Here is a 26,460-nt window from a genome sequence, read left to right as displayed (position 1 = left end):
AATTTATTTTGTGGTGATTGACAGGGCTTCAAAAATCCACTCACTCTCTCTCACTGAAATCAGTAGAAAGCTTCCCCAACAAGTGTGGAGACCGAACCTTCAATTTCTGTAGAATTTGAGGAAAAGTGTGTAGCACCTTTTCTTGTAAATATAACTGAACATGAACTGATGCAGTGGTATATACATGCACCTGAGGATAGATGATGCCATTGGTTTCTTCTGTTGCTCAGATATTTCCCAAACAGCAGCAGAGTAAAACTAACAAAACTTGGGTCAGTTTCAGCACTGCTATTCAGAACCCATTCCAAAACAGCAGTGAAACAGTCGAGAATGTCGGTTCCCCTGTTGCTGCTTGGAAAAATGAGTAGGGCTGAAAAATCTACTGTCACAGTTTCTCAGGCAAGAACCATTAACTTCTGTAGAACATCAGCTTACATTTAAAAAAATTATTGTTATGAAAAATTTCCAAATGTTGATCAAGTATAATTTGATGCAATAATGCCAACCTGGGTCTGCAGATCAGCTCAGTCAGTGCTTCTGCTGCTGCTTAGAGCTTCAAATCAATATGAAACTTGTGTGCAATTAAGCAATTTGATCTGAGACTATAGTGCTTATTTTTACCTTTAGTCACGTAGATTGCCATCAGGAGCATTTTTCTTAATAAAATTTTTAAAATAAACATGCTAGGCCGTACTCATCCCTGGGGTAACTCAATCAACTTCAAAAGAATTTCTCCAGAGGTGAATTTGGAAATATGTGCCTAGATTTGTTTTACGTTATACAGCTCACTGTGTACATACCTAATTAAGTATTAAAAACAAGAGAGCAATAAAATATACATGATCTACCTCCAGGCGTAAAGTCCCCAACGTATCTCGCCATAGTGTCTTCCATTACTGCTGTAATGCAAGCCCAGCTATCAAATTTTACATAGACATCCCCATGAAACTCTTCAAAGAAGAAGAATGACTTGTAACCTTGGGAAAATATACACATTCCCTGCAAATGCACTTAGGATAGCACAGAAATCAAATGGCTCGCTCTTTTTTTTTTTTTTTGGGTGCGTGTACAGATCCCAGCTGAGTAGAATGAGGCAGATCCTTGGGGATTCACTTCTTTCTTTCAACAAGCCATTATTAAGAAGAGCTTAGGTTTAGATCACTCTAGCACTCCAAAGATGCCTATACTATTACCAGCCCTAATGAGCAGATTGTTCTTCAAACAAAAAGCCATTTACAAATACACAGCCACTTTACTATATATATATGCACACAAACCCACATGTCATTTATTATTTCAAGTTTGGCCTTTGCATTTTGAAGTCAAAATTGTCTACACAGTAGATAATTTTCAGAAGAATACTGAAATTATTTTACCTGTCCTTTTATTTTACGATGGACTTAAACTGACTTCCACGGTGCTCCATGTTGGGTACAAGACTTGCTGGCACATTGTACATTACAGAATTGGAGCCAGGTACTTAGATCGGTACGTAAACTGGCAAATCAATTTTGAAAAGATTTATTCCCAATGATTTCTTCCAACTAGTGTTTGACTATAGTGGGTTGAAAGAGCTCCAAGAAAATTAAGCATTCCAAGTGAAGTTAATGGGAGTACGAGTGATTGGCATTTCTCAGAATCATGGCCTTAGTTACATACAAAAAAAAAAAAAGGCAATCACCATATTTTTGTCGATCAGTGCTGATCACCAATACTTGAAATCCTGATTCAGCAGGCTTCTATGTGAATTAAGAATCAGTATGGGTAACAGCCCAGAATTGCCTGAGGCTAGAGCAAAAGGAGTGTCCACTCTTGTAGCAGCAGCAGCTCTTCCTGCTGCAACTCCCTAACTGCCTTCAACAGCAGCACTCATGGTTGCAAAAACAAGACACAGGAGGGAAGAAAACACAGCCTTCCTCCCCCTTCGTGACCATCAGGAGACCCGCTTCTCCTCTGATCCCATCCCACCACTACGGGAGCAAACTGATTAATGTTATTTCTTGCCACAGAAAATAAATTATATTGGCCTGGATCCTACAGCAGAATTTTAATCTGACAAGTCATTAATTTACTACAAGATTCATGCAAACTATTTACATTTAAAAAATAACTGCTCCTCCTAGAATTATTACAAATCTTAGACCATACAGACACACGCTCTGGTCTGCTGAATTACAGGTAATAACTTTCATATTTGGTGAGTGGCTTCTGAATTATTTGCATAGCAGAAGCCCCCAAAATATGGTGTAGGAGCTTTCCAAATGGAGGAAGACAGTCCCTGCCCCAAAGATTGTGCCCAAATGCACCCACACAAAAATCAAATCCTATACATACAGTCAGACAATATCTATCTGCAGCTTGAGAATTGTTGCAAGAGAAAGTTAGAGTTTAGCTAGTGTTGTGCTTATCAGTTAAGATATAAAATCAGACTGGAAGAATCTAGCAACTAAAATTACAGATCTTCCTTTTAGCTAGTCCCTTCCTGCCTTCCCTCCGCACCCATCCTTGCCCTTTAGTATATTTTATACGTAAAATATAATATTAAACTAAAATGAACCACAAAAATATTTTTTAAAACCCACAACCAAATGAAAAAAATCAAAGTGCTACTGATGCTTGAAAATCACCACTCTATTATATCCCCCCCTCTATTATATCCCCCCTCTAACTCTTAGTCTATTTTGATTGTAAACTCAGAGGTTGGGGACTATATCTGACTGTTTGTACAGCGCCTTGCATAATGGGAATCCTGATCTTGGTTGCAGCCTCTAGATCAGGGATCGGCAATCTTTGGCACGCGGCCCATCAGGGAAATCTGCTGGCGGGCCGGGACGGTTTGTTTACCTGCAGCATCCACAGGCTCGGCCAATCGCAGCTCCCACTGGCCGTGGTTCGCCGTTCCAGGCCAATGGAGGCTGCATGAAGTGGCGTGGGCCGAGGGATGTGCTGGCCGCCGCTTCCTGCAGCCCCCATTGGCCTGGAATGGCGAACCATGGCCAAGGGAGCTGTGATCAGCCAAACCTGTGGACGCTGCAGGTAAACAAACCATCCCGGCCCGCCAGCGGATTTCCCTCATGGGCCACGTGCCAAAGGTTGCTGATCCCTGCTCTAGATGCTAGTGCAATACAACTAAAAATAACAACTTGATGGCTCACATGTGGCTTTTATCTACAGCCCTGAGTATGGGGGCTGCCACTCAATTCCCATGGGAACTCTAGGAAGGATTGCACCCTTAAGACATAGGATTGTGCCTCCCAAGGGCATAATCCTTCCTGGAATTTCAAGGTGTACAGATGATACACACCCACTGACACAAAACTCCAGGGGTGCTGCATGTGAATCCAGCCAGCTTTGCTAGAAGCTGGAGGAAGGGTGTGGCTACTGCATTTTCTCCATCCCCTCATCTTTGCAGTAGTTTGTGCCCCCAGGGATGATGAGACAGGAAGCAGCCCGTCCTCTGAATGGGAGTGTGGGGATGATGACTGCAGGAAGGGGTCATCCTCTGTGCACCATTTGGCCCATGGCGCAATGCTTTAAAATCAAATTCATACTTTGTAATTGCGACACACCCATACACCACTCTGGATGTCATCTGATTTAATTTGCCCTTTATTTAACCAATCCAAGTGTGAACTAAAACTAAAGCAATGGCAGGTATGAAATTACTCCAAAATCAAAAACACCCCAATATTACCAAGTTACTTCATAAATATTTAATAGAATATTGCATAATATTTGAATATTTAGTAGAACTTATCAAGTTTAAATTTTATAAAGCAACTCTATTTTCCATTTATCTATGTAAAAATGCACCTTTACTATTGAATTGAGTATATTTTGGGAAAGGAAAATATTTATTCACTAGTGTGATATAAGAACAAATGCTAAGACTTTCTAAATACTAATCAGTCACATACAGTAGACTATATACAAGAGTGGCAAAGGGACATATTAAGAGCTATAGTTCAGACCAATCAGATTAATTCTTGTGGTTTTCTTGACAAAGTAACAGTACCAATTTCTAGACCTTTATAAAGTCTTTTTCTCAAAAAGTAATTCCATGTCACTGAAGACTAACAAGATATAGTGTGATACTGCCCTATTGCTAGCAGGGCCACCGAGAGCGGCTTTGGGCCCTGGTGAAAAATTTTTTGGACCCCCCCAGCAATGGCAGACCGGCTAAACAGGGCCGACAAGGGGGGGGGGGGAGAAGCCTTCTCCCCCCCCTCGTCGGCCCTGTACGGCTAGGTCTGAATTATTCCTTCTCCCCCTCCAAGCACACATCTGAAATTTCACTTGCTAAAAACCATCACCATCATTTCAAGAACAATTAATTGATTTTCCTCCAGAAACTGATACAATCAGGGTTCACTGAGTTTTTTAAAGCATCCCTGTGAACATTTAAAACTGTAATCTCGTAAGTGATTTCAGCTGTCACTGATTTTCACATCACTTCCTCCATTCCAGCAGGGGCATAATAAGCCAGGATGGTAAACTGCTCATCATTTTATAGGATGTAGATTACTCTTAAACAATTTGGCATCATTTATTAGCTCTACCAGAGGAGTCAGAGTGAAGAAACTGGATTTGACATGAAACCATATGTTAACTGATTTCAAAACAAGTCTCTGAAGACTCAGGGCTCTACAGGAATACTGCAGCTTAAGTCTCTTCCCCCCTTTTTCTTGGCAGAAATTATGTAACAATGTTCCAAATTTAGCTGATGGAGGTTTTTTTTCCTCTTCTGTTTTTCTGTGTCTGTGAGTGTGTGTATGTGTGAAGGAGGGAGAGGAGAGGTTTTCATTAGCGAAAAGATGTTTTTGGGTTCGGTGAACACCATTTAAAGTATCTGAACATGATAGTATTGTAAAGCAGGCTCTGATCCTAACCACCACAACACTTTGTGATTAAATAAAGAGCTCAGAGATCATGAATACAGGTTCCAATGCCGCATTCCTTGTACATTCAAAACTGACACTTAAATGCATGGAATATTTAGACAAACAAGGAATACCAGTTTGGGCCCTGGGAATAATTTAATGTAAGTACAGAAAGTGAATAAAATAAGGAAACCTCTCTCTTATTTGAACATGTACCTCCATGCACAAAATTAGATGCAGTAAATAGTGCACTGGTTATACAGTAAAGAACAATCTACAGAGCAACTACATGCCACAGGAACTCAAACTCAACTGCAACAATATACAGATAAATTGCATCATGTAAACTATAAACCCACAAGAGTTATTCAAGAGTCATAAGAAGCAGCAGCCCCACCAATACAGATATTTCCTCCTATGGGTTTCCCAGTGCGTTCTAGCTTTCTTTAGATTACAAGTTCTTGTATTTCAGTGTTTTGTACAGTGCAAGCAGATTGTTGGTACTAAATAAATAATATATGGCTGGCTTGGCATATACATAGGAACAATAATGTCCTTAATGCTTTTCTAATTAATAGCAGAGATGAAGTGTTCCACAGGAGTGAACACCCAGGGGTGCTGAACCCACAGTAACCACATTCCAGCTTAGTGGAGATACACAGCCTCTGCTAATGTGTCTATTTCTGCAAGCAGAAGATGAGTTTTGGCGATATTGCATCAATAAAGCAGACAATAAAAGATATTGTGGTGTGTCAGCTGATATTGGATTAGAAACAAGAAAATGCAATATTCAATGCAGAATTATAGTGTGTATGACTTGAGGCCTCTATTTTATTAGGACCTGGCTTCATTGTCTATTTCACTGTCTGCACATCTCACCTCCATTACTAACAAACCAAATCACCAGCGTGGATAAAAATCAATGATTTTTTTTAAAAAACGAATAAAAATCGGATTTTTTTATTTAAATCGATTTTTTTGATAAAATGCTTTTTTGAGGGGAAAAACCTATCTAAAGATAATGTATCTTAATTAAAACTATACTCAAAGATATCTCATCATGGAATAGGGATTATAAATTCCAATTCTATAGTATGAGACAATATATTCATGGAATGTTTAAGAAAAGTTTTGTAAATGAGTTCCAATAGTTCATGGATTAGGGACCCAATCTTATGGGGTTCCAGGGACTTCTGTATAGATTATTTAGGTTAATCTTTCTATCTACCCAATGGGATTCAGTGCTCAGTCTAGAAGATACCATCAGAGATGCTTAGTTTTGCAGTTCTCTAACTGTGGATTTGTGTCTCCAGAGATAACATTCTTGTTAACAGCAAAAATGTTTTAAAATAAATAAATAATATAGAGAGGTGAGAAATAACAGACCTCAACTCTATTGTCCCTCTGGAAATTTGTGTACATAGAGTCAATCCCTTACCTCTCTCTAAAAGTGCAAAGTTTCATAAAGTTCAATGAATAGAAGATTGTTGATCTGGACAAGGAGAAGAAGTCTGGAGTGATACCAGTCAGCTCTGTGTTCTTGGGGAACCAGGGCGCAGTACCCAGCCTGTCTGACTCATGAAGGACACCTGCCTCCCCTCTCCCCCGCCTCTGCTTGAACCAAAACAGATCAGAGGAAAGACTTACAGAAAGCAATGGAAAGGCAGTGGGAGACACACATAAACCCCTCCTGACAAGGGTGATAGAATTAAGGCAACAACCCGAGCCTCAACCGCATCAAAGATGTGACAGGGAGGCATCTCCATTAGCATAAAGAATAGAGAACAGAGATTCCAGGGCAAGAACCACACTGAACTCTGGGACCAGAAAAGCAGGGAAGCACTGCAACCTGGGGGATCTCTGCTCCAGATGTTAATGAACCTACATCTGCACACACCCAGCTCAGCAGTTATCAGACCAATTCTAGTAATGAATCCTTGATTGATATCCAAAATACTGAAGCTGCCTAATTGCATTGTGAGTTCCCTTGAAGGAACTTCACCCATAGCTAGGAATGATCAGTTCCTATTGTCTAGCCTAAAGAAAACCCTTGAATCATCAGTTTACCCATAAACAAATCTAGTGTTCTCCCTTGAACCATTGTTGTTTCCCTACAAAAAACCCCTACCCATGCTTAAGTAAGTGTTCTGATGCATGGATCCAAACTCTGCATCAGTTCCACTGGGACTTCATCTTCTCCTGACTGATCATGTTGGGGGCTCTGCCTGTCTCCAGCACTCAGGACACTGAGCTACCACCATCACCTGGGAACCCCGACCAGTTCAAGCTTCATGGAATGGTGAGACCCCAGCTCTCTCTCTGTGTTTTCTTTTCTACCTCAGGTATAACTTTTTAACCCTGACTTGTTTGATCAGGTATAGTTTTCTATATGTGACTTTTGTAATCTTTTATAATGTAACTGCGATGTTTGTTTAGGCTCTCCTTGCGTCTATTATTCAATAAATAACTTTTATGGTTAAGCTGGTTGCTTCCCTCCCTCTCTCACTGAACTTCACTCTTTTGTGCTTTTGGCTTCCCCATTTACTCTGCAGCAACACTCCTCTTACCTAAGCTAAAGATCCCTGTAGTGCCCAAAAATACTGTGGGGTTTGCTCATCAAGTGGGTTACTACCAGAACAATTGTAACATGAAAGTGGGGATAGGGATGTGCTGAACCTGTGACATATGATGGTGGCAGCTTGGAAGTGCTACTCGACCCAGACTACTGAGTCCAGGGGCATATAAGGGTGGCAGCTTGAAAGTGCTGTTTGACCCAGTCCGCTGAATCCAAGGGCACATAAGGGTGGCAGCCTGGAAGTGCTGTTCGACCCAGCCTGCTCAGGCTTACTCTATTCCGGTGCGGTACCTGTGGCACATAAGGGTGGCAGCTTGGAAGTGCTGCTTGGCCCAGCCCACTGAGTCCAGGGGCATATAAGGGGTCAGCTTGAGAGTGCTGATTGACCCGGTCCACTCAGACTTGCTCTGTTAGAGAGCGAGAGCGAGAGAGAGAGAGTGTGTGTGTGTGTGTGTGTGTGTGTGTGTGTGTGTGTGTGTGTGTGTGTGTGTGTGCGCATCTGGTTCTGGGGCTGGAGGAACCCAGCCCTGGGGAACCTAGGTCCTGCAGGATAGCTCCATTGGGAGGGGACTTGCAGAAGGGAGAAGTAGAGCGCCATATAAAAACACAAGTGACACAAGCAGTACATTGATAGAATTACAGAACCCCCGCAGAAGAGTAACCCTAATAAATGAGCGTACCCCAAAGTAACGGGCAAATCTGGTAACAGGAGATAAATGTGAGAAGGGAGGGACAAGCAGTAGAAACAAAACTGTTTGAGCAGCATATTCCAGAAGTCTTGAGGTCTTTCTGAGTGTAGCCTTCATTGATTTGAGATTTACCATACCATTCTCTCACTACAAGGGAAAACCTATAATGGCAGCAGGCCGTAAAAGAGACCCACTTTGGGAATATTTTAATAAAGTTCCTCTACCTGTGGGTAAGACGGGCATGTGTGCAAAATACAAACAGTGCAACAAAGAAATGCAAGGCCTGGTTGCCCAAATGAAACAACATCATAAGAAGTGTTCCTTCTCAGGAGGAAGCTGTGTTGAAGATGATGAAAGGAACATGTCTGAACATGCAGGATCTTCAGGTTGGTACACTTTTTTATTTCATATTTCTTTCTTAAGGACTGTCTTCCTTCTGGACTATTCTTGAAGTCTCATGATTGAGCAAAAAATATAGTTGTTACTCTATGGTACTATCATTTTAGATGCAGTTGGGATAAAAAATAAATAGCTGAAATAGGCAGATCTTCCTTTTACAATTTCACCTTTAAAGTAGTACTGAGTGTTAGTGAATGCAATGAGTAATACTAAATGAGCAGTATGGTAATAATAATTAAATAACTGCATTGACTTATTTTGTTTAGGAGAATCCATCCTCAACATACAGGATTCTGAAGACTATCCACCTTCAAGATCACCATCATTTTCTATAGTTTCAGAGTTATCTGTCAATGATAGTGTTTCAGTCACATCATGTATGTCACATAGCCACAGTATATCACCTGTAGCAAAAAGAAAAAAAAATCTCCATCATCCAGAAATAACCATAGATACATTTGTGATAAGAACCAGCAGATTACAAGAAGAGGTAATTGATGAAAAAATTGCTCCGTTTGTTTATGCAATAAACTCTCCTTTCCGTATGATTGAGAACCCACACTTCATTAACCTGGTTCAGTCATTAAGACCAGGATACAGTCCACCCAACAGAGTAGATGTCGCAGGCAAAATGCTGGATAAAGTGTATGAAAGAGAAACTGAGCAGTATGCAAAAGGTCTAGAGGGTAAAATTGTTAACCTGAGTCTTGATGGGTGGAGCAATGTCCACAATGATCCTGTTGTATATGCTAGTGTGACAACAGAAGAAGGGAATGTCTTCCTTACAGAAACAATTGATACATCAGGAAATGCACACACAGCAGACGGATAGCTCAGTGGTTTGAGCACGGGCCTGCTGAACCCAGCGTTGTGACCTCAATCCTTGAGGGGGCCATTTAGGGATCGGGGGGGAAGGGGGAAGAGAAACTATCAGGGACAGTACTTGGTCCTGCTAGTGAAGGAAGGGGATTGGACTCTATAACCTTTCAAGGTCTATGAAATAGGTATATCTCCATATATTCATTTATATTAAAATACTTACAAGAAGTAGCACTAAAAGCTATAACAAACTGTGAAAAAAAAATTCAAATGTCTAGTATGCAGCTTGGTCACAGACAATGCTGCAAATGTATCCAAGATAAGAAGAAATTATTTAGAAGAGAGTCCCAAGCTAATAACATACAGTTGCAGTGCTCATTTGATGCACCTCCTAGCCAAAGACTTTTGTGTTCCAGGAAAAAAGGCTAATGTTGTTGAAATTGAAAAATACTTCCGTAACAACCACTTTGTAGCAACTGCTCTGAAAAAAGTGGGAGGAACCACGCTAACTCTCCCACAAGACATGCGATGGAACTCAGTAGTGGACTGTTTTGAGCACTATATCAAGAACTGGTCTAATCTGATGACAGTTTGTGAACAAAATCATGAACAAATAGATGGCACTGTCACGGCCAAAGTTCTCAACATTGAGCTTAAGAGAAATGCTGAAAACATGCTGAGTACCCTGAAGCCTATTTCTGTAGCCTTGAACAAAATGCAAGGAAATGGCTGTTTTAGTGATGATGCTATTGAAATTTGGAAGGAACAGAGTGAGATCTTAAAAAGAGAAATATGCAGTGACAGAGGTAAATTACAAGCATTAAAAAACAAAAGGGACAAGCACTATCTCCAGCTCATTTTCTTGCAAATATTCTCAATACTCAGTACCAGGGTCAAACATTAACTGCTGAAGAAGAGAAGTCAGCTATGACACGGACATCCAGCAATCATCCCTCCATAATGCCAACTATAATAAACTTCAGAGCTAAGGGTGAACCATTCAAGAAATATATGTTTACTTATGGTATTTCAAAGAAAGTCACACCAGTGAGCTGGTGGAAGTCACTTAAGCACTTGGATTCAGAGACTGTTGAAGTGATAATCTCACTTTTAACAGCAGTAGCTTCTTCTGCTGGTGTAGAAAGAATATTTTCTTCCTTTGGACTAATTCATTCCAAATTGAGAAATCGTTTGGGACCTGAAAAAGGACGAACGCTTGTTTTTCTTTTCCAGATTATGAACAAACAGGAAAATGAAGGTGAAGACGACTGAGTTAGCTGCAGAAGCCAATATTTTAAGTTTCTCATGGCTGACAGTCGATTTAATTTTTGTTTTTGTTTTTTTAAATATTTCATTTAACTATTTTAGTTAAAAACAATTTTAACACAAACAAATCTGATTTTAAATAACTTCAATTTTTAACTAAATTCAAAAATTCATATGCTTGTTTCGTTAAAATATTATGTTTTCTGTTGAAGAAAAAAAAAATCCAGAATACATAATGTTGTTTTAGTTAAATAAAACAATTTAAATGTCTGTCTGGTGATGTTCTCCTAATACAGCATGGCAACTGTTATGTTGCACTCTATATGTTTTATGGAAATATGTTTATGAGTGTAAATATAATGTAACTGGAATATGCTTTATGCCAAAGGTCTCTTGTTAGGTATCATTACAAATCTTATAATCTACTGAGTCTGTTCATCCTATTTGTATGAATGTATCATTCTTGCATCTGAAGATAGAAATATGAAGTATTATTGTGAAGTCCTATTGTAACTATGCAAAGTGTGGGCAATTAATGGTGGTTTAGAATCTTGATGGCTCCCATTGACCAGGACAATTGGTTGTAAATGGCTCTGTTTACTTGTAAGCCTTCCTGTGTTTGTGAGAGTCAGGGACGAATGGAAGCTTGGGGTCTCACAGGACATATGACCATGTCACCTGGTACTGGAATCCATCTTAAACCTAGTGCTTTTCCATTTAGAAACAGGGGTGGGGACCCAGAGATACAAAAGATTCCCACTTTGTGCCAAAGCTATAAAAGGGGGTGGAACAGAACAAAGGAGGCTGCCAGTTATGAGAAATCCCCTAGTTACCACCTGAGCTGGAACTAACAAGAACTGTACCAAGGAAAAGGATTGGGCCCAGACTAGGAAGAAGTCTAGTCTGTGAAAAAAGCTCCATATTTGATATACATTCACGAATACATGTAAATACACAGACGTAAAATATTGCATCAATATAGAGTTGGATAAACACTTATTCTGTGCAAGTGAGAAGGATTCCAGGGTATATTACTTCATCTTTAATTGTTGTTCTATGATGCTAGTATACTAGAAATTCTTGGGTTACAAATCTTCTGAAGAATGGAATTGGCAATCCTACATTTTTTTGAGAGAGAATTCTGGAATCATACATGAGGTAATAGCTGACACAAATCCAAAAGATCCTTTTTAGGGTCTGAGTCTACAAGACTCATGAAAAGGGGTGGATGAGCATTAATCAATAGAGGATACGGCTTTCAAGAAACAAATCTCAGGTAGGTAACCCTTTCTCTGTAGGTATTAACACATATCTGTACTTGACAGCTACAGAGCAACAAGGAGGACTCTGAAACAAGGAACTTATGCTCCATAACTAGATGTGCCCATACAACAGTTGAAAACAGTTGACTTTCAGTGTGATTTGTGCTCATAAATCCCTTAGGCACTTTGGGAAATCTCTCTGAAAAATATTGCGCAATGTTAAAAAAAAAAACAGTCAGCAAAATATGTGGCTTACTACAATGAAGATTCATAGGCAGAGAGCACATTTCAGTTGTCCCCATTAAACATTAGATACAATAAGCTAAATTAGAATGAAGAGCCAAGCTTTCAGAGTTTTCTTTAGCTTTGGCTAAGTTCTTGTCAGTTAGATTGCCCCTTGTTCCTAAATAAAAAGGGAATCCAGGGTCAGACCAAGTGAGAAGTCAAAGCAGAATGTTCACCACTAGGAAGATACTGTTTTATGTTGGATTACAGACACTTTATTTATACAAGAATCAGAGGGGTAGCCATGTTAGTCTGGATCTGTAAAAAGCGACAAAGAGTCCTGTGGCACCTTATAGACTAACAGACGTATTGGAGCATAAGCTTGCATGCATCTGACGAAGCGGATATTCACCCACGAAAGCTTATGCTCCAATACGTCTGTTAGTCTATAAGGTGCCACAGGACTCTTTGTCGCTCTTTATTTATACAGTTTATTATTATTATTATTTATCTATTACATAAATAATATTTTGTGTACTGTGCTCTTTAAAGACATAGAATAAGCCAGGTCTCTGACCCATAATGCTTTAAGTCCAAACAGACAAAATACAAAAGAGTGGGAGAAATCACACAACATATATTAAAGAGTCTGCCTTCTGTATAAGCTACCAGCACTACTTTAATTTTGTATTTTAAGTGCTTAGTGACAACAGTAGGAGGGCAATAATGTAATCCTAGGCCTTTAACCAACAAATGACAGGATTTGTCGGTGATAAGGTTAAAACGCTGCCCTCAACCTTCTCCACTGACAGCATTCTCTGAATTGTAGATGATAATATAAGCCAGACCTGATGACTGATTAGCTAAAATGATACTCATAAAGAACTAATTATTTGGGTGCAAATAGTAATTCACTAGCTTCTACTAAGGAAAAAAATAGCCAATTCCATAGTAAAAATGTCACAACAGTTAAACAACCAGGAAAGACTCTTCATATGTCTGTCAGGAAAACAGTGCTGTCAGAATCTTTTAAATGAAAAATGTTTCTAGTCAAACCTCCACTCCTCCACCGCCCCCCAAAAAACCCAAATTAGATAAATTCATGGAGGATAGGTCTACCAATGATTATAAGCCAAGATGGTCAGGGACACAAGCCATGCTCTGGATGTCCCTAACCTCTGACTGTCAGAAGGGGATGGATCACTAGATAATTACCCTGTTCTGTTCATTACCTGTGAAGCATATGGCACTGACCACTGTCAGAAGACAGGTTACTGGGCTAGATGGACCTCTGGTTGACCCAATGTGTGTGTTCTTATGTAAAATGTTGTGCACATTTTACTTCTTCAAAAATTTCTGGGGAATTTTTCTGATGGAAAAAACAAAGAAACAAAAATAACCACACATTTTGTTTCTGTTCCCCGTGTCACCCTTTTTGTCTCCCTTTTTCAATGGCAAAAGGGAAAACAAAAAAAAACAAACATTTTGTAAATTTTCTAAAAGAAAAATCAGTTTGTTTAAAAAAAATGTTTAAAGTAACACATTTTTGAAGTTTTTGAAAATGTACAGGGAACATTTGATACTGTATGTATGTTTTTATATGGAAGTTTGTCATTCTCTCAATAAACCTCCTAAACTAGAGACTGCATTGTGATTAGTTTACCTTCCACTGGACATCAGAAAGACAAACTTGCTAACTGCGCTGAGAAGCAAGCTAGTTGCATCTCTCTTTTGGCGACATTTCTAAAGGTGTTGAAGGCAATCAAGCTCAAAGCTGAATTTAGGTTATGCAGGAACCTGAACAAAACAAGCTGTGTGAGGCCCCAGCCACATCTCAGAAACCACCTTCCACATCTGGCATCAGCAGATGGTATTTGATCTGGGTGAGGTTGCTGGTCATTCTGGGAGAATGAAGGGCTAGGACCCCACGTTCAATTTTCAGATTTAATGTACCCTGTACAAACATAATTGCCTGAAATGTTTGTTAATGTACCCGTTACAAACATAATTAACCTATTAAGGAGAAGAGCAGAATCATTTAAAAGCTAGTGGGAACGATAGCCTTTGGATTGCAACAGGAGCTACTATTCAAACGGACACAGCCGGTGGGCAAGGTTATAGATGTGTGCTGAAAAGGGTTGTTGACAGCATGGGAGCCGTATGGCCACACACTTGCCACGTGTCTATGGCTAGCCCTGAGCAATCAGAAGTGCAGGGATCCAGCTGCTTGAATTCATACAAGACAGCAAACCTCCTTCATTTCAAGTTGTATGCCCTTTCCTGCAGGCAGCTAGGAGGACTTTAGAAATCAAACTGATTGAGAGCTGAGCCACGTTAAGATTGAGAGAGTCCACTTAGAAGGAAATGTCCAAGTTCTAAGCCACGAACATGGCAAATCTCATGGGCAGTTTGGTTGAAGGCTGGTATCATATGATGCCTGTTCTCTATTCTGCCTTCCTCAGCAGTCTCCTTAAAATCCTCTTATTTGGCACATAACTGAGATAATATCCAATATGTTTTTCTCCATGAACATATCATACAGCAGTCAGTAGCCTTGTACTTGGTGATGTTTCATGCTACATTATATTACCTCAAGTAATAAACTCATTTTCTTAACAACTGTCCACGCTGCATCACGTTAAGTGCAATGATTGGTGCATTTTTCTGGATTTTGTCTAGTCTATAAAAGTATTTTACCACTAGATATTCATGGAGAGAGTAAGAATAGGTGGAGTCATTGGATTCATTCACCTTACTAACATTAGGAACAAGCCAACCACCACAGATAAGCAGAATAAATCTGTGCATAAAGCCTCATCTGAAAGAAGAGAAATTTCTAACGCTCCACTAGCTCTGTCCCCCCCCTGCTGCAACAGCAGTGCAATTAGGTTGGGTCTACAGAAAAAGATATGTACTGGAAATATTTTTCATTAAAAAAAAAAATCACAACTAAGATATCCATTTACTAAAAATACATATTATTTGTCCTCCTCACTATTTTAGCCCCTTTCAGCCAACCAACTTGAGGACAACACAACATGCACCATTCTCACTGAAAAGTGACTGCCTAGATGCCTTCAGCCATTCACAGCCCCATTAGTGAAAGTCCAAAAATACCTGCATCTAGAAAATACCACATCTGATCTTTCTAATCTGAGAATGATTTGCTCTAACACTGCAGAGTTTTTAGTTCTGCAGAATATTGAATTTTTGGGAAAAAAAGGTTTTCACAAAGATATCTTTTGCATATTCACTCAATTTCTTTCCACACATCTGAAAAGCATAAGCTACATATTCATTCCTGACTATTCCCACTCATGAGTTAGATGGAGGAACACTCACTAGTTCAACACATTACAGTATCTCTAAGCAATCTGAAAATTAGGTTATTAATCTTTTAAAGAAACCCAGCCCCAGTGAAGTCATGAATAATGACTATTCTTTTTGAGCATTTCTGCACTGGTAGACACTAATGGCTTTCTTTGCTCAGCCTCAGATTACAGAGAACAGTGATTAGCTACTCCTTACAAATGTAATTAACTGATTAAGAAAAAGGGCAGAGAAGATCAAAGCTCTTGGGGCATATAGCCTTTGGATTGCAACAGCAGCTACAATTCAACGGGTTAAGAGGATAAAACACTGCATTCACACAACACGTCAGCTGTCTCTCCTCTCATTGTGAAGCTGACTTAACCCACAATAAAGAACAACCTTTTATAAAAGGTTGAAGAAGGTTCTATTCATTTTACTTTGTGAAAACACTAAAAAAACTGCTAGGAATACAGCAGCATGTGTTCAGTGAGGCACAGCCTTCTCAAACTTCCTTAAGAAGTTCTAAGCAACAAGCTTAGTGTACTATTCTTTTAAGCCTCCTAAGAGTCACTCACAGATGGGTCTACTGTTAATTATTCCAGCCAGTTCTCATCATGTGAGCTTCAAAGAGCTAGCCCTCTCCAGTCACTGCTGCAAAGCTCTTGAAGCTTTTAACTTTGTCTATTCTCCAACCATTTAGAAGGCTTAAGGAACACTGTCTGAAAACGCCTTTCATATTCTCGATCCTTCTGTAACTAACCATGTCTTTTGTTTCAGCTCCATATTGAATATTGGGACCAGGATATGTAAAAGATCAACTAAAGCTCGTGATGAAGACCATGGTTGACAGCCTCACTCCTCTGACACAATGGAACTTTCTACAGTAAGATAAAATTCATCTGTAAAAGAGATGGACCTTTTTCAAGGACTGGTTTGAGACTATGGCATTAAATCTTCCAAGGAATTAAGAACTATCACAAACGTAACCATTCAAGTGCAAGGTTAATTTCTTTGAGCTTGTCTTCTCTAACAAAGTCATAGCAACAGGTGTGTATATGTAATTTAAAAAAATGTCCAAAACAAAACACTCCATTGCAGATCCACTTCTCCCCCTAGGGACGGGATGAGAGAAAAAAATGAGACAGATGTTAGTAACTGTGCTATTGAATGCTACTCAGATACTAGAGTGATGAGCAGGGTATAAGAAACTGCTTAGAATAGAATTTACTGCAAACCTGCCTTCCATGTAAACTGCCTATTACCTTTATTGATTGATTGCTGGAAATCCAAGAGTTAGAGTTTTATTCCTTTAGAAACTTAAAGGTAAATTTAAAAAAATAGACTGAGAAAAAAAGGAGAAGGAATGAACATACAGCAAGCACAAACTGAAACACAACATTCAGAGAAATTCTGAGTTTCAATTTGTAGAGTTTCTGACACATCCCACTGGGGGATGGATTAGTGTCATTGTGAATGGGCCAGGATATGGCCTATCCTTCACGCAGAATCTGATGAATGGCAACAACACCAGCTACGGATCTTGGAAGCGCCATTAAGCGGTTTACCACTGATTTACCATGATCCGCTCTGCCTGAGAACACAGCCAGCTTGGTGGTGGTGCTATCCATCCACTCAAATTTACATCAACCTCTCCTCAAATTCATATGTCTGAGATGGGTAAAATATGCAGAGCAGAAGTTAATGCTTCTGTGAGCAGCAGGAAATCCCACTGAATTTTCTACTGAATTTACCAAACTATTTAAGGAACACTGTCTGAAAATGCCTTTCATCTTTTCAATGCAAATCCAAGGAATCCCCAAAACATACTGTTTGTACAGAGGGATTCTGTAGGCTCAGAGGAAGAAGTATGTTGCATACTCACCACATTCCTTCCCTTTCACTACCATCTTCCCTGCCCTTTTGTCTCCAGATAGTTTCAACCAAATTTTGCATGATTTTCCTTATCTTTTTGTCTCCTCACGAGGGATGATATGGATAAAACTATTTAAGATCCCAAACTAAACATACGTATGGACTTAAATATTTATAAACAAAAATATTTATAAACAAATTTAAATATCTGAAAATGCGATTCCCCCCTTATTTATCTCCCATCACCTAAGGGTTTGGTGTATCTCCTTCAACAGAGGAGCACATCACTAATACTAAAAGTAGCACAAGGAATGACATGAATACAATTCTCTGCCCTGTGCTACAGTTAGCAATGTCATTATCTGTTGTGAGACACAAACTAAACACTGAGCCCCAAATCCTGCCAAGTACTTAGACACATGCTTAACCTGATGCATGAGAGTAGTCCTGAGTTTAAGCAATTTGCAGAATTTAGGCCCAAATTCAGTTCTTAGCAGGTAAAAACCCTTTCAGTTACATTTAAAATACGCAAAGGAAAAAGCCTGTTGTAAGTCAAGACATTTGATAATTCTTTGAGAACCTACAATATTACAAGTGTCAAAACAGTATTTAATCTGTTTGCAAACTTAAGTCTCCATGGAACCAACAGTCTAAGGGATCATATCTAGAATTACCAATTGCGTACAGATAAATTTATTATACAATGCTATTCCATTAATATAGAAAAAAAAAATCCACTACCTAGCTACTATATTTTTAGTCTTCGCTTGAAAGCAAAATATACTGGGCCAAATTCTGCCCCTGTTTACACCTATTCACCTCCAACGAGGACAGAGTATGGTTCAGTATCATTATACTATCTGCATTAAGATTTGCAAGTCTAATGTTCTGTACGGGCTACTGAAGCATCTTTTGCCAAGACAACTACTGTAATATTTAGATGACATAAACAAAACCTACTTGGTCTTATAAAACAATGTGATATATACCATACCATGGTATATACCATACCATGGTATATACCATACCATGTGTCCATTAAGGAAGTATTCCTCTGCTACTACCCATAGTCTATTGGTCACATCATGAACTTGGATTCAAAGCCATTCCAAATTGCTCTGATCCCAGCAAGACTGTTTTTAAACTCACTACTTCTACAGATCTAATCTAACAGTGGATATCCTAAGTTAAATAAACATGATAAGTATCAGAGATTTTGCTTCAGCAACATAGTGAATGTAATGACAGAAACACGAAGAAGGTAAAACATCACAGGGCTGACACAGAGCTCAGTCAGCAGTCTGGCAATAGTTTAAAAGTTTCTGGTTAGACACTTTACAGATGCAAGTTTCTTCTGCTAATACAGTGGTACTCAACTGCATGCGGCCCAATTAGCACACAGCTGTCGCCCAGCTGTGTCCTTAAAGGCCGCTGGGCCCGCAGAGTCAAGGGGGCAGGCTGCCCCACCGCCTGGTGCAGTAGGGTCCAGAGCCCTGGCTGCCCTGCCGCCGTGCCTGGTGTGGCAGGGTACAGAGCCCTGGCTGCCCTGTCCCATGTGGTGGAGTCCAGGCTCAGGGCTGCCCGGCAGGGTCCGGGCTCAGGTTTGCCACGTGGCACAGTAAGGGGGGTAGGAGGATAGGGGCTGCCCTGCAGCCCTGCACTTGGGGTATGCTCCTGGCCCCACTCTGTGGAGAGATCTGTGGGTAGGCCGGGGCATTGGGCATAGGGGTCTGTAGGAGGTTTTTTTTGGGGGGGGAGGAGGGGCGTTGTGATTCTCAAACTGCGGCCCAGGTAACACATTGTGGGTAGGGTTGCCAACTTCTTAATCACATAAAACCAAAACACCCTTGCCCCGCACCTGCCCCTTCCCCAAGGCCCACCCCTTCCCCAAGGCCTACCCTGCCCCGCTCCTTCTCTAAGGCCCCACCCCCACTCACTCCATCCCCCTCCCTCTGTCGCTCGCTGTTTCCTACCCTCACTCACTTTCACTGGGCCAGAGCAGGGAGTTGGTGCGGGAGGGGGTGAGGGCTCCGGCTGGGGTGCGGGTTCTGGTGTGGGGCCAGGGATGATGGGTTTGGAGTGCAGGAGAGGGCTCAGGGCTGGGGGTTGGTGTGCAGGAGGGGTTGCAGGGTCCAGGCTCCAGGAGGGAATTTGGGTGCAGGAGGGGGCTAAGAGCTGGGGCGAAGGAGGGGGTGTGGGCTCCAGGAGGAAGTTCAGATGCAGAAGGGGGCTGGGGCAGGGGGTTGGGGTGCAGGAGGTGTGGAATGCAGGCTCCAGGAAGGGGCTCAGGGCTAGGGCAGGGGGTTGGGGTGCGGGCTCTGGGAGGGAGTTAGGGTGTGGGAGGGGGTTCCAACCTGGGGACAGGGGTTGGGATGCAGGCTCTAGCTGGGCGGCGCTTACCTCAGGCGGCTCCTGGTTGGCAGTACAGCAGGGCTAAGGCAGGCTCCCTGCCTGCCCTGGTTCCACACAGCTCTCGGAAGCGGCTGCCATGTCCGTCCTGGCTCCTAGGCGCAGGGGCAGCCAGGCAGCTCTGCGCCTGCAGGTGCCACCCCAGCATCTCCCACTGGGTGCGGGGAGCCAATGGGAGCAGCAAAGGCAGCACTCGGGGCAGGGACAGCACACAGAGCTTCCCTCATCACCCCTGCGCCTAGGAGCCAGACATGCTGGCCACTTCCGGGAGCCAGGGAGCCTGCCTTAGCCCCGCTGGACTGCCAACCCGACTTTTAATGGCCCAGGCAGCGGTGCTGACTGGAGCCACCAGGGTCCCTTTTCAACTGGGCATTCCGGTTGAAAACCGGAAGCCTGGCAACTCTAATTGTGGGCCACGTAGCGGCCCACAACAATAAATAGGTTGAGAACCACTGTGCTAGTAAAAGCCTTAAGACTTTACTGTAACTGGTTTTGTGGACATGTGCTAGAAATTCATCAGGCACACACTCTTAAAAAAGTGAAAATAACAAAGAGGGAAATAGAATAAGAGAGATGAAACCTAATTTACAAGCTTTACCTTGGACATATGTTTTATGCATAACATTGCAGTGAAGAGACAAATTTAGGTTATTTAATTTTGATAACTTGATGGCATTATGCAGCATAAGATGAGTTCTACCGAGTACAACAGGGCTTGAAAAATTCAATCACAATTTTTGGATGAATGTAAGGACCAAACAAGAGGGGAAGAAATATCATTTTTTGTAGATTTTGATCTATCCTTCTTCCACTTATCCCATCATTGTGCAAGCATCTGCTAGCTTCGTCTGTCCCAGGAGGCACTAAGGTCCACCTGCTTACCATCTTCTTTGATGCAATCGATCCAGCACTTCCTTGGCTTTGCTCAAGGTCTCTTCCCTACCACATTCCCCCACCAAGCTATCTTCACCAGGTCCCCTTCATTCATTCTTTGCATGTGTGCAAACCAACAAAGTTGCACATCCTGGACTTTGTCAGCCATATCAAAGACTTTGACTTCCATTCTAATACTTTCATTTTGAAGTCTGTCTCTTCATGTAACTCCTCTTATAGCACTAAGACATCTCATCTCATATACCTACAGGGTTGAACCTATTGTCTTTTTTATCACCCATGCTTCTGCACCAGACAGCATTGCATTCCATTCACAAAAAAGAACAGCCCTTATGGTTGTAAATAAAACCTTCTAAATATGAACTGGTTGTAAACTGAGGCAATTATGTCTTCCTCAGTCTTCAGACAGCCAGCTCCAGTGTCACTGCCATTGTTTACAGCTTTAACAAAAGCGGCAGTGTAAAATAAGCAAAATAGGGCAGCAGTCAAACTGCCCTTCTGAACCCTGTGGTCAGCAATTAAACTGTCTAGAATCATGTCAGTTTCATATCATGGTTTTAGAGGGCTATTAGTATCAGCAAAGGCAAGCACTGGAGTTATTCACAAAATGAGAAGACACATGAAGACAGGCTGGGGTGTAGTTATACAAATATTCTCCTTCACCCCTTTTTAGGAGTTAAGAGTGAGAAAGGTCTCTCCCACTTCCTCACAGCAGCCAGAATTATCTGAAGTTGAATTAGATCAATTCCGAACTTCTGACTATTCCCAACTCTGCCTATGAGGCCCAGCAGGGGGAAGGAGACAGACATATCCCATCCAGTAGTTAAAGGGCTGGTGGATTTTCACAAATATACGACTCCCAGTAGTCAGGGCTCTTATGCTGGGAGTTAGCTATGTGTAACAGCACCGTCACGGAGAGTCTTATCAGGCAAGTTTTTGGGAGAAGCAGTGGCAAGCAGAAGAAAGGTTTGCTCTCTGTCTTAATCTCTCTAAACTGAGATCAATTCATGAGGTAGAGTTCCTCCCTGGGAATAAGGCATTGGTGTTGAGCTAGGATTCCTGCCCGAGTGCCATTTGTGAACATCAGGCAAGGTCTGGTTTTTATATAGTGTAAATAAACAAGTTACACTAAGAAAATACCCTGTCATCATTGCCCCAACAGGAAACTGACATGCAAGGCCTTGAAGTCTACTACCCCTCTGCAAAGGAGTAACAGTACCAAGTACTGTGGCAAAAATTGGCGCACTATGCCCCTTTCATGTATGGCACTGGGCCTTCGCTATTCAGACTGTTGGCACTCAACTTTTCCTGGTGAGATCCCTTTTCATACTTACCTAGGACTAGTATGTTAGGGGATGTCTACACTTACCGGGGATCAATGCTGCAGCGATCGCTGCACCGCGGGTCGATTTAGCAGGTCTAGTGAAGACCCACTAAATCGACCACAGATCACTGTCCCGTCGACTCCGTTACTCCACCGGAACAAGAAGAGTAAGGGAAGTCAACGGGAGAGTGTCTCCCGTCGACACAGCTATTCACATAGCTGGAGTTGTGTAACTTAGGTCGACTGACCCCCATAGCGTAGATAAGGCCTTAGTCTGCTAACTAGCAGGCATCTATTAAATTGTGCAAGTTCTGAAGTATAAGAAAAGCTAATGACATTTAAGTCCATATAACCCCAATATTTGAGACAATACAAATGTAGATTGCACTATCCACACACTGAGTATGCAAGTTTCTCTGTCCACAGCTGAACTCAAGTACTTTGTATGACCTGTTTCTTCCACTTACATAGAATATCTTCACAGAGAAATGAAATCTCATATCTTAGCATCCTTTAAAGTAAGACTAATTGTTTAGCAAACTTTCTGGTAGTCTGTGCTAGATTGTGATGAATGGGTAGTGAAGAGTGGTGACAATTAAGTCTGCTAGACTTAATTCACCATTCCAGCTGCCAGTGTCACACTACAGTGAAATCCATTCGTTGCACTAAGTTAACCCTTGGAGCAGTCGTCTGAAGTTTGCACAAACTCACCCTTGTCAACCATTTGCAGTTAACGTTTGTTAAACGTCTGATAAAGCACTAAAACTAATTACCTTCTTTATTTAGAAACACGGCTTGAGAACAGACTGTTATGCCTATGCTGATTTTCTTCTAATTTAATGGGACAGTTCTGTCCATTATCCCATTAGCTATGCACTGCTAAAAGACTATAATGGGCACCACAAAGCCAAACAACTAATTGAAGTCATTACAAATTCCCAAAACAACATCAATTCTTTCTGCACTTGATTGCTGCAAAATGATCTCTTTTAAACACACACACATATATCACACATTTGATCTGATCTCTGAAAGGCTGCAGAATAACCAAAAATAAGGAGATCTGGTTCCCGTCTTCTCCTCACCAAAATTGTCTCTCATTCTGTATATTTGCCAACATTCCTGAAACAAATACACAGTCTGACTCATTTCCTCACAGTGAAAACATTCATGTTGATCCTTTAAACAAGACAGCAGTAGTACAGACTTCCAGAACATTCTGGTGTGAGAAGACATTGATATTCATGTATTGCCAAGGTAAATTTCAACCTTTTAACTCCAGATGTTTATACTGGCAAAGTCATAGCATTACAGAGGTAGTTACTAATTCAAATTTTATTTAGAAATATTCTCCTCATTTTGATTAAATGCTGCAGCACTAATGTTTTTAATAAAACGTTTAGCTGTTCTGTAGTTTCTCCCTAGATTTTCTTGAAATCCTTCCCAAACTACAAAAAAAAAAACATAATAAAAACTAAGAAGTTATAAAGTATAACAGTAAAAGATCAACCTTCAGCCATGTAGCATAAAATTATTAAGCAGCAGAGCAGGAATTAATTCTCTATTTCATTATTTTTATGTAGGACATTTTTATATGGAACTTAAGCTCTCCTGACACTTTAAATACCAGCAGTCATATTCCTTATATAGGTGAAATTCTCTAAAAATGTAACTTCAGACAAAAAGGGAAGAGTTCTTATAGCTTAATTCATTTTGGTCTGTGCACCCTTTCCTCCATGTAAAAAAACTTTCACCTTTTTCATTAAAAACAAAAATACTTTGAAAAAATAGTAAAAGGAAGAATAAAAGTTTGTGTAAATGTATCAAACCTTATGGCAGCACAGTCTCTATAGAACAATACATGAAGAGTACCACGATAAGATCAGAGGAAAATAGATTTGATGTCTGAGCTATAATGCTGTGGTAGAATATTCTGATACAAGAGCTCTGTGTAGATAAAGGGCACATTGCAAGTTCAGCATAATTACAGCGGACTCTGCTCCCTGCTAAACAAGTGTATATATAGTTCAGCCAGTTGAAGCACATGTGCTCACTCTCTTTTTCCAAAACAAAAACAAACAAAAAAATCCTATTTGACATATTGCTCTAGGCTCCCTACAATTAAAGCAATGCCAGCATTCAAACAGCGTTGACACACTTCAGGTGTCAACTCCTTAATAAGGAAACGGTGCCAGATGCCAGCTACCCTTCCTATCAATGTCTTGATCTACTTGTTTCATTTTTCTTGTTTTGGAATGCTGTTCAACTGTCAAGTTAAAACAATGCTTCTGCACCGTCACTGAAACCAAGGTCAAAGTGCTGCACCAGCAGCAAACATAATATAGCTACAGTTAAGTGCGATGATTAAAGGGCACAGCTGTACTACAGCTGTGATCGAAAATTCCACTGTCATAACACAGCAAGGAATCCATTTCACTAACTAAGTAAAATAACTTTTTCCACAAATATTGCTGCATCTTTTAGTGTTAACCATGTTTACAGATCATAGACTAGATAGAGAGAAGAAACAAAACATTTTCTGAGTTTAGGTAGAGTTTTTTGTTTTAGTTTTTAAGTCAAACTCTTTTCAATTCTGTTTAGTAAAAGAAAATAATTATATGGGAACAGACTTTAATATGGCTGTAATGGAATGTTACATGATTGGAAAAGAATTGTATTGGTATAGGTAAAAAACAACACGCATTCAACTAACTGATCAAAAAGAAGAGCAGCTTCCCTAACTGTTCAAAGAATCCCAGAACATCATTTATCAACATAGCTCCTTTGAAGCATCTCAGGTGCACAACAGCTATTTCACTTTTTCAAGACAAAACACTTTCACATAAAAATGGTGAATTTATGAAGAACCATTTGACCCTCCTCTTCAGCCATTATAAAGAAAAACAGAATACCACTCCTGGTTGCCTGGTCAGTTTCTACAGCTTTACCTTGAAAAAGTAAACATCCTTATACCAACACTTCTGTACACTCAGCTGTTCAAGAAATCCATGATGTATATACACATCTGATGAACATTTGATCACTTCAGTTTACAATAGTTCTGCTAGCACACACTAATGAACGAAAATTACAACATATTCATTGTGAAAAATATCAAATCCACGGTCAGTGAGTCTGCCATTATTACATCAACGTGTTTTTCTCACTCTTACCTCAATGATCTTGTCATGAATTTGCAGGCCTTCTGTCTTGTCAGCAGGTCCATTTTCCAAGATTTTTGACACATAAATTCCTTCAGGTGAAGAGTCCTCCTGATTGTTCTGTACCAGGCAATATTGAAGTTGCAAAATAAAAGACAGCCAGATTAGTACAAGAAAAGAGACAGTTCTATATTCAGCAATGCAAAATGCAAATCCATCCAAAAAATGCAGCTCTCTTTTTTATCTAGGGATTTAACTACTTGGGATTTTTAACTTAATACACAATAGGCGTTAATCAAAATGACAGCATTAATAAACTATTCCAGCATTTTTGACAAGTTAATCTATTAGGTTAGTTTAGTCTACATAAAACACAAGGTGCAATAGTAATCAGATCCTAGATAAAATATTTAAAGTGAATCTCACACTTTCTAGCAGATGTGACTAATGTATATAAAGAGGATCACGTATTAAAGAAAAAAGGAGGAACCACAGGTGATTGTCTCAGGAAGAAAAGTCATTCTTTAACTCTGCTTTTTGTATATATTTTTTCCTTAGAAAATAAAGCGGCACTATTTAGTAACATATAGTAGTGATGGGATTCTATTGAAGTTGGTTAACATCATAAATCCTATTTACATGGGAGACTCAGAACTTGCTCAACTGTGAAATCTGTAAAGATCAGCTATGGACAAAAGAAGAACCTTTTTCAAGTTTATCTTTACACATTTCCAAGTGAAACTCACTTAAAGTTCAAACTTACAACTACGAAGTTATTTACCATGTTTGGAATAATACAATAGACAGCTCTGATCACATTAAAGTTATTTTATTTTTAAACATATGATGTAGTGCCAGTCCAACTCTGCTTGCCAGACTTCCAACATTTCACTTGAAATAAGTTTTAATAAATTACCAATTTATATAATGAAGTTAAAGAGGCACAGTCAACTTAGAAATCACTTTTCTGTTTGAGCTTATTTATTTAATAGGGCTGTCGATTAATCGCAGTTAACTCACACAATTAACTCAAAAAATTAATCACAATTAAAAAATTAATCATGATTAATCACAGTTTTAATCATACTGTTAAACAATAGAATACTAATTGAAATTTATTAAATATTGTGGAGGTTTTTCTACATTTTCATATATACTGTATTCTGTGTTGTAATTGAAATCAAAGTGTACATTATTTTTATTACAAATATTTGCACTGTAAAAATGATAAACAAAAGGAATAGTATTTTTCAATTCACCTCATACAAGTATTGTAGTGCAATCTCTTTGTCGTGAAAGTGCAACTTACAAATGTAGATTGTTTTTTGTTACATAATTGAACTCAAAAACAAAACAATGTAAAACTTCAGAGC

At 40.1% G+C, this 26,460-nt stretch overlaps 1 protein-coding gene across 2 annotated transcripts in view; it reads right to left on the bottom strand.

The window, feature by feature from the left end:
* The window catches only part of PDZRN4 (PDZ domain containing ring finger 4), a 375,414-nt gene that overhangs the window by 336,507 nt on the left and 12,447 nt on the right, over nucleotides 1–26,460 (bottom strand). For both annotated transcript variants that reach the window (XM_065415687.1, XM_065415695.1), the window contains one exon: nucleotides 25,100–25,207. In XM_065415687.1, coding sequence (XP_065271759.1) covers nucleotides 25,100–25,207 — 108 coding nt within the window. The remainder of the gene's footprint in view (nucleotides 1–25,099; nucleotides 25,208–26,460) is intronic.

Source organism: Emys orbicularis, chromosome 1, assembly GCF_028017835.1.
Source record: "Emys orbicularis isolate rEmyOrb1 chromosome 1, rEmyOrb1.hap1, whole genome shotgun sequence".
In the NCBI taxonomy this organism is placed as follows: domain Eukaryota; kingdom Metazoa; phylum Chordata; order Testudines; family Emydidae; genus Emys; species Emys orbicularis.
The sequence above is the reverse complement of the archived record's forward strand: the minus strand, read 5'-3'. Positions and strand labels throughout refer to the sequence as shown.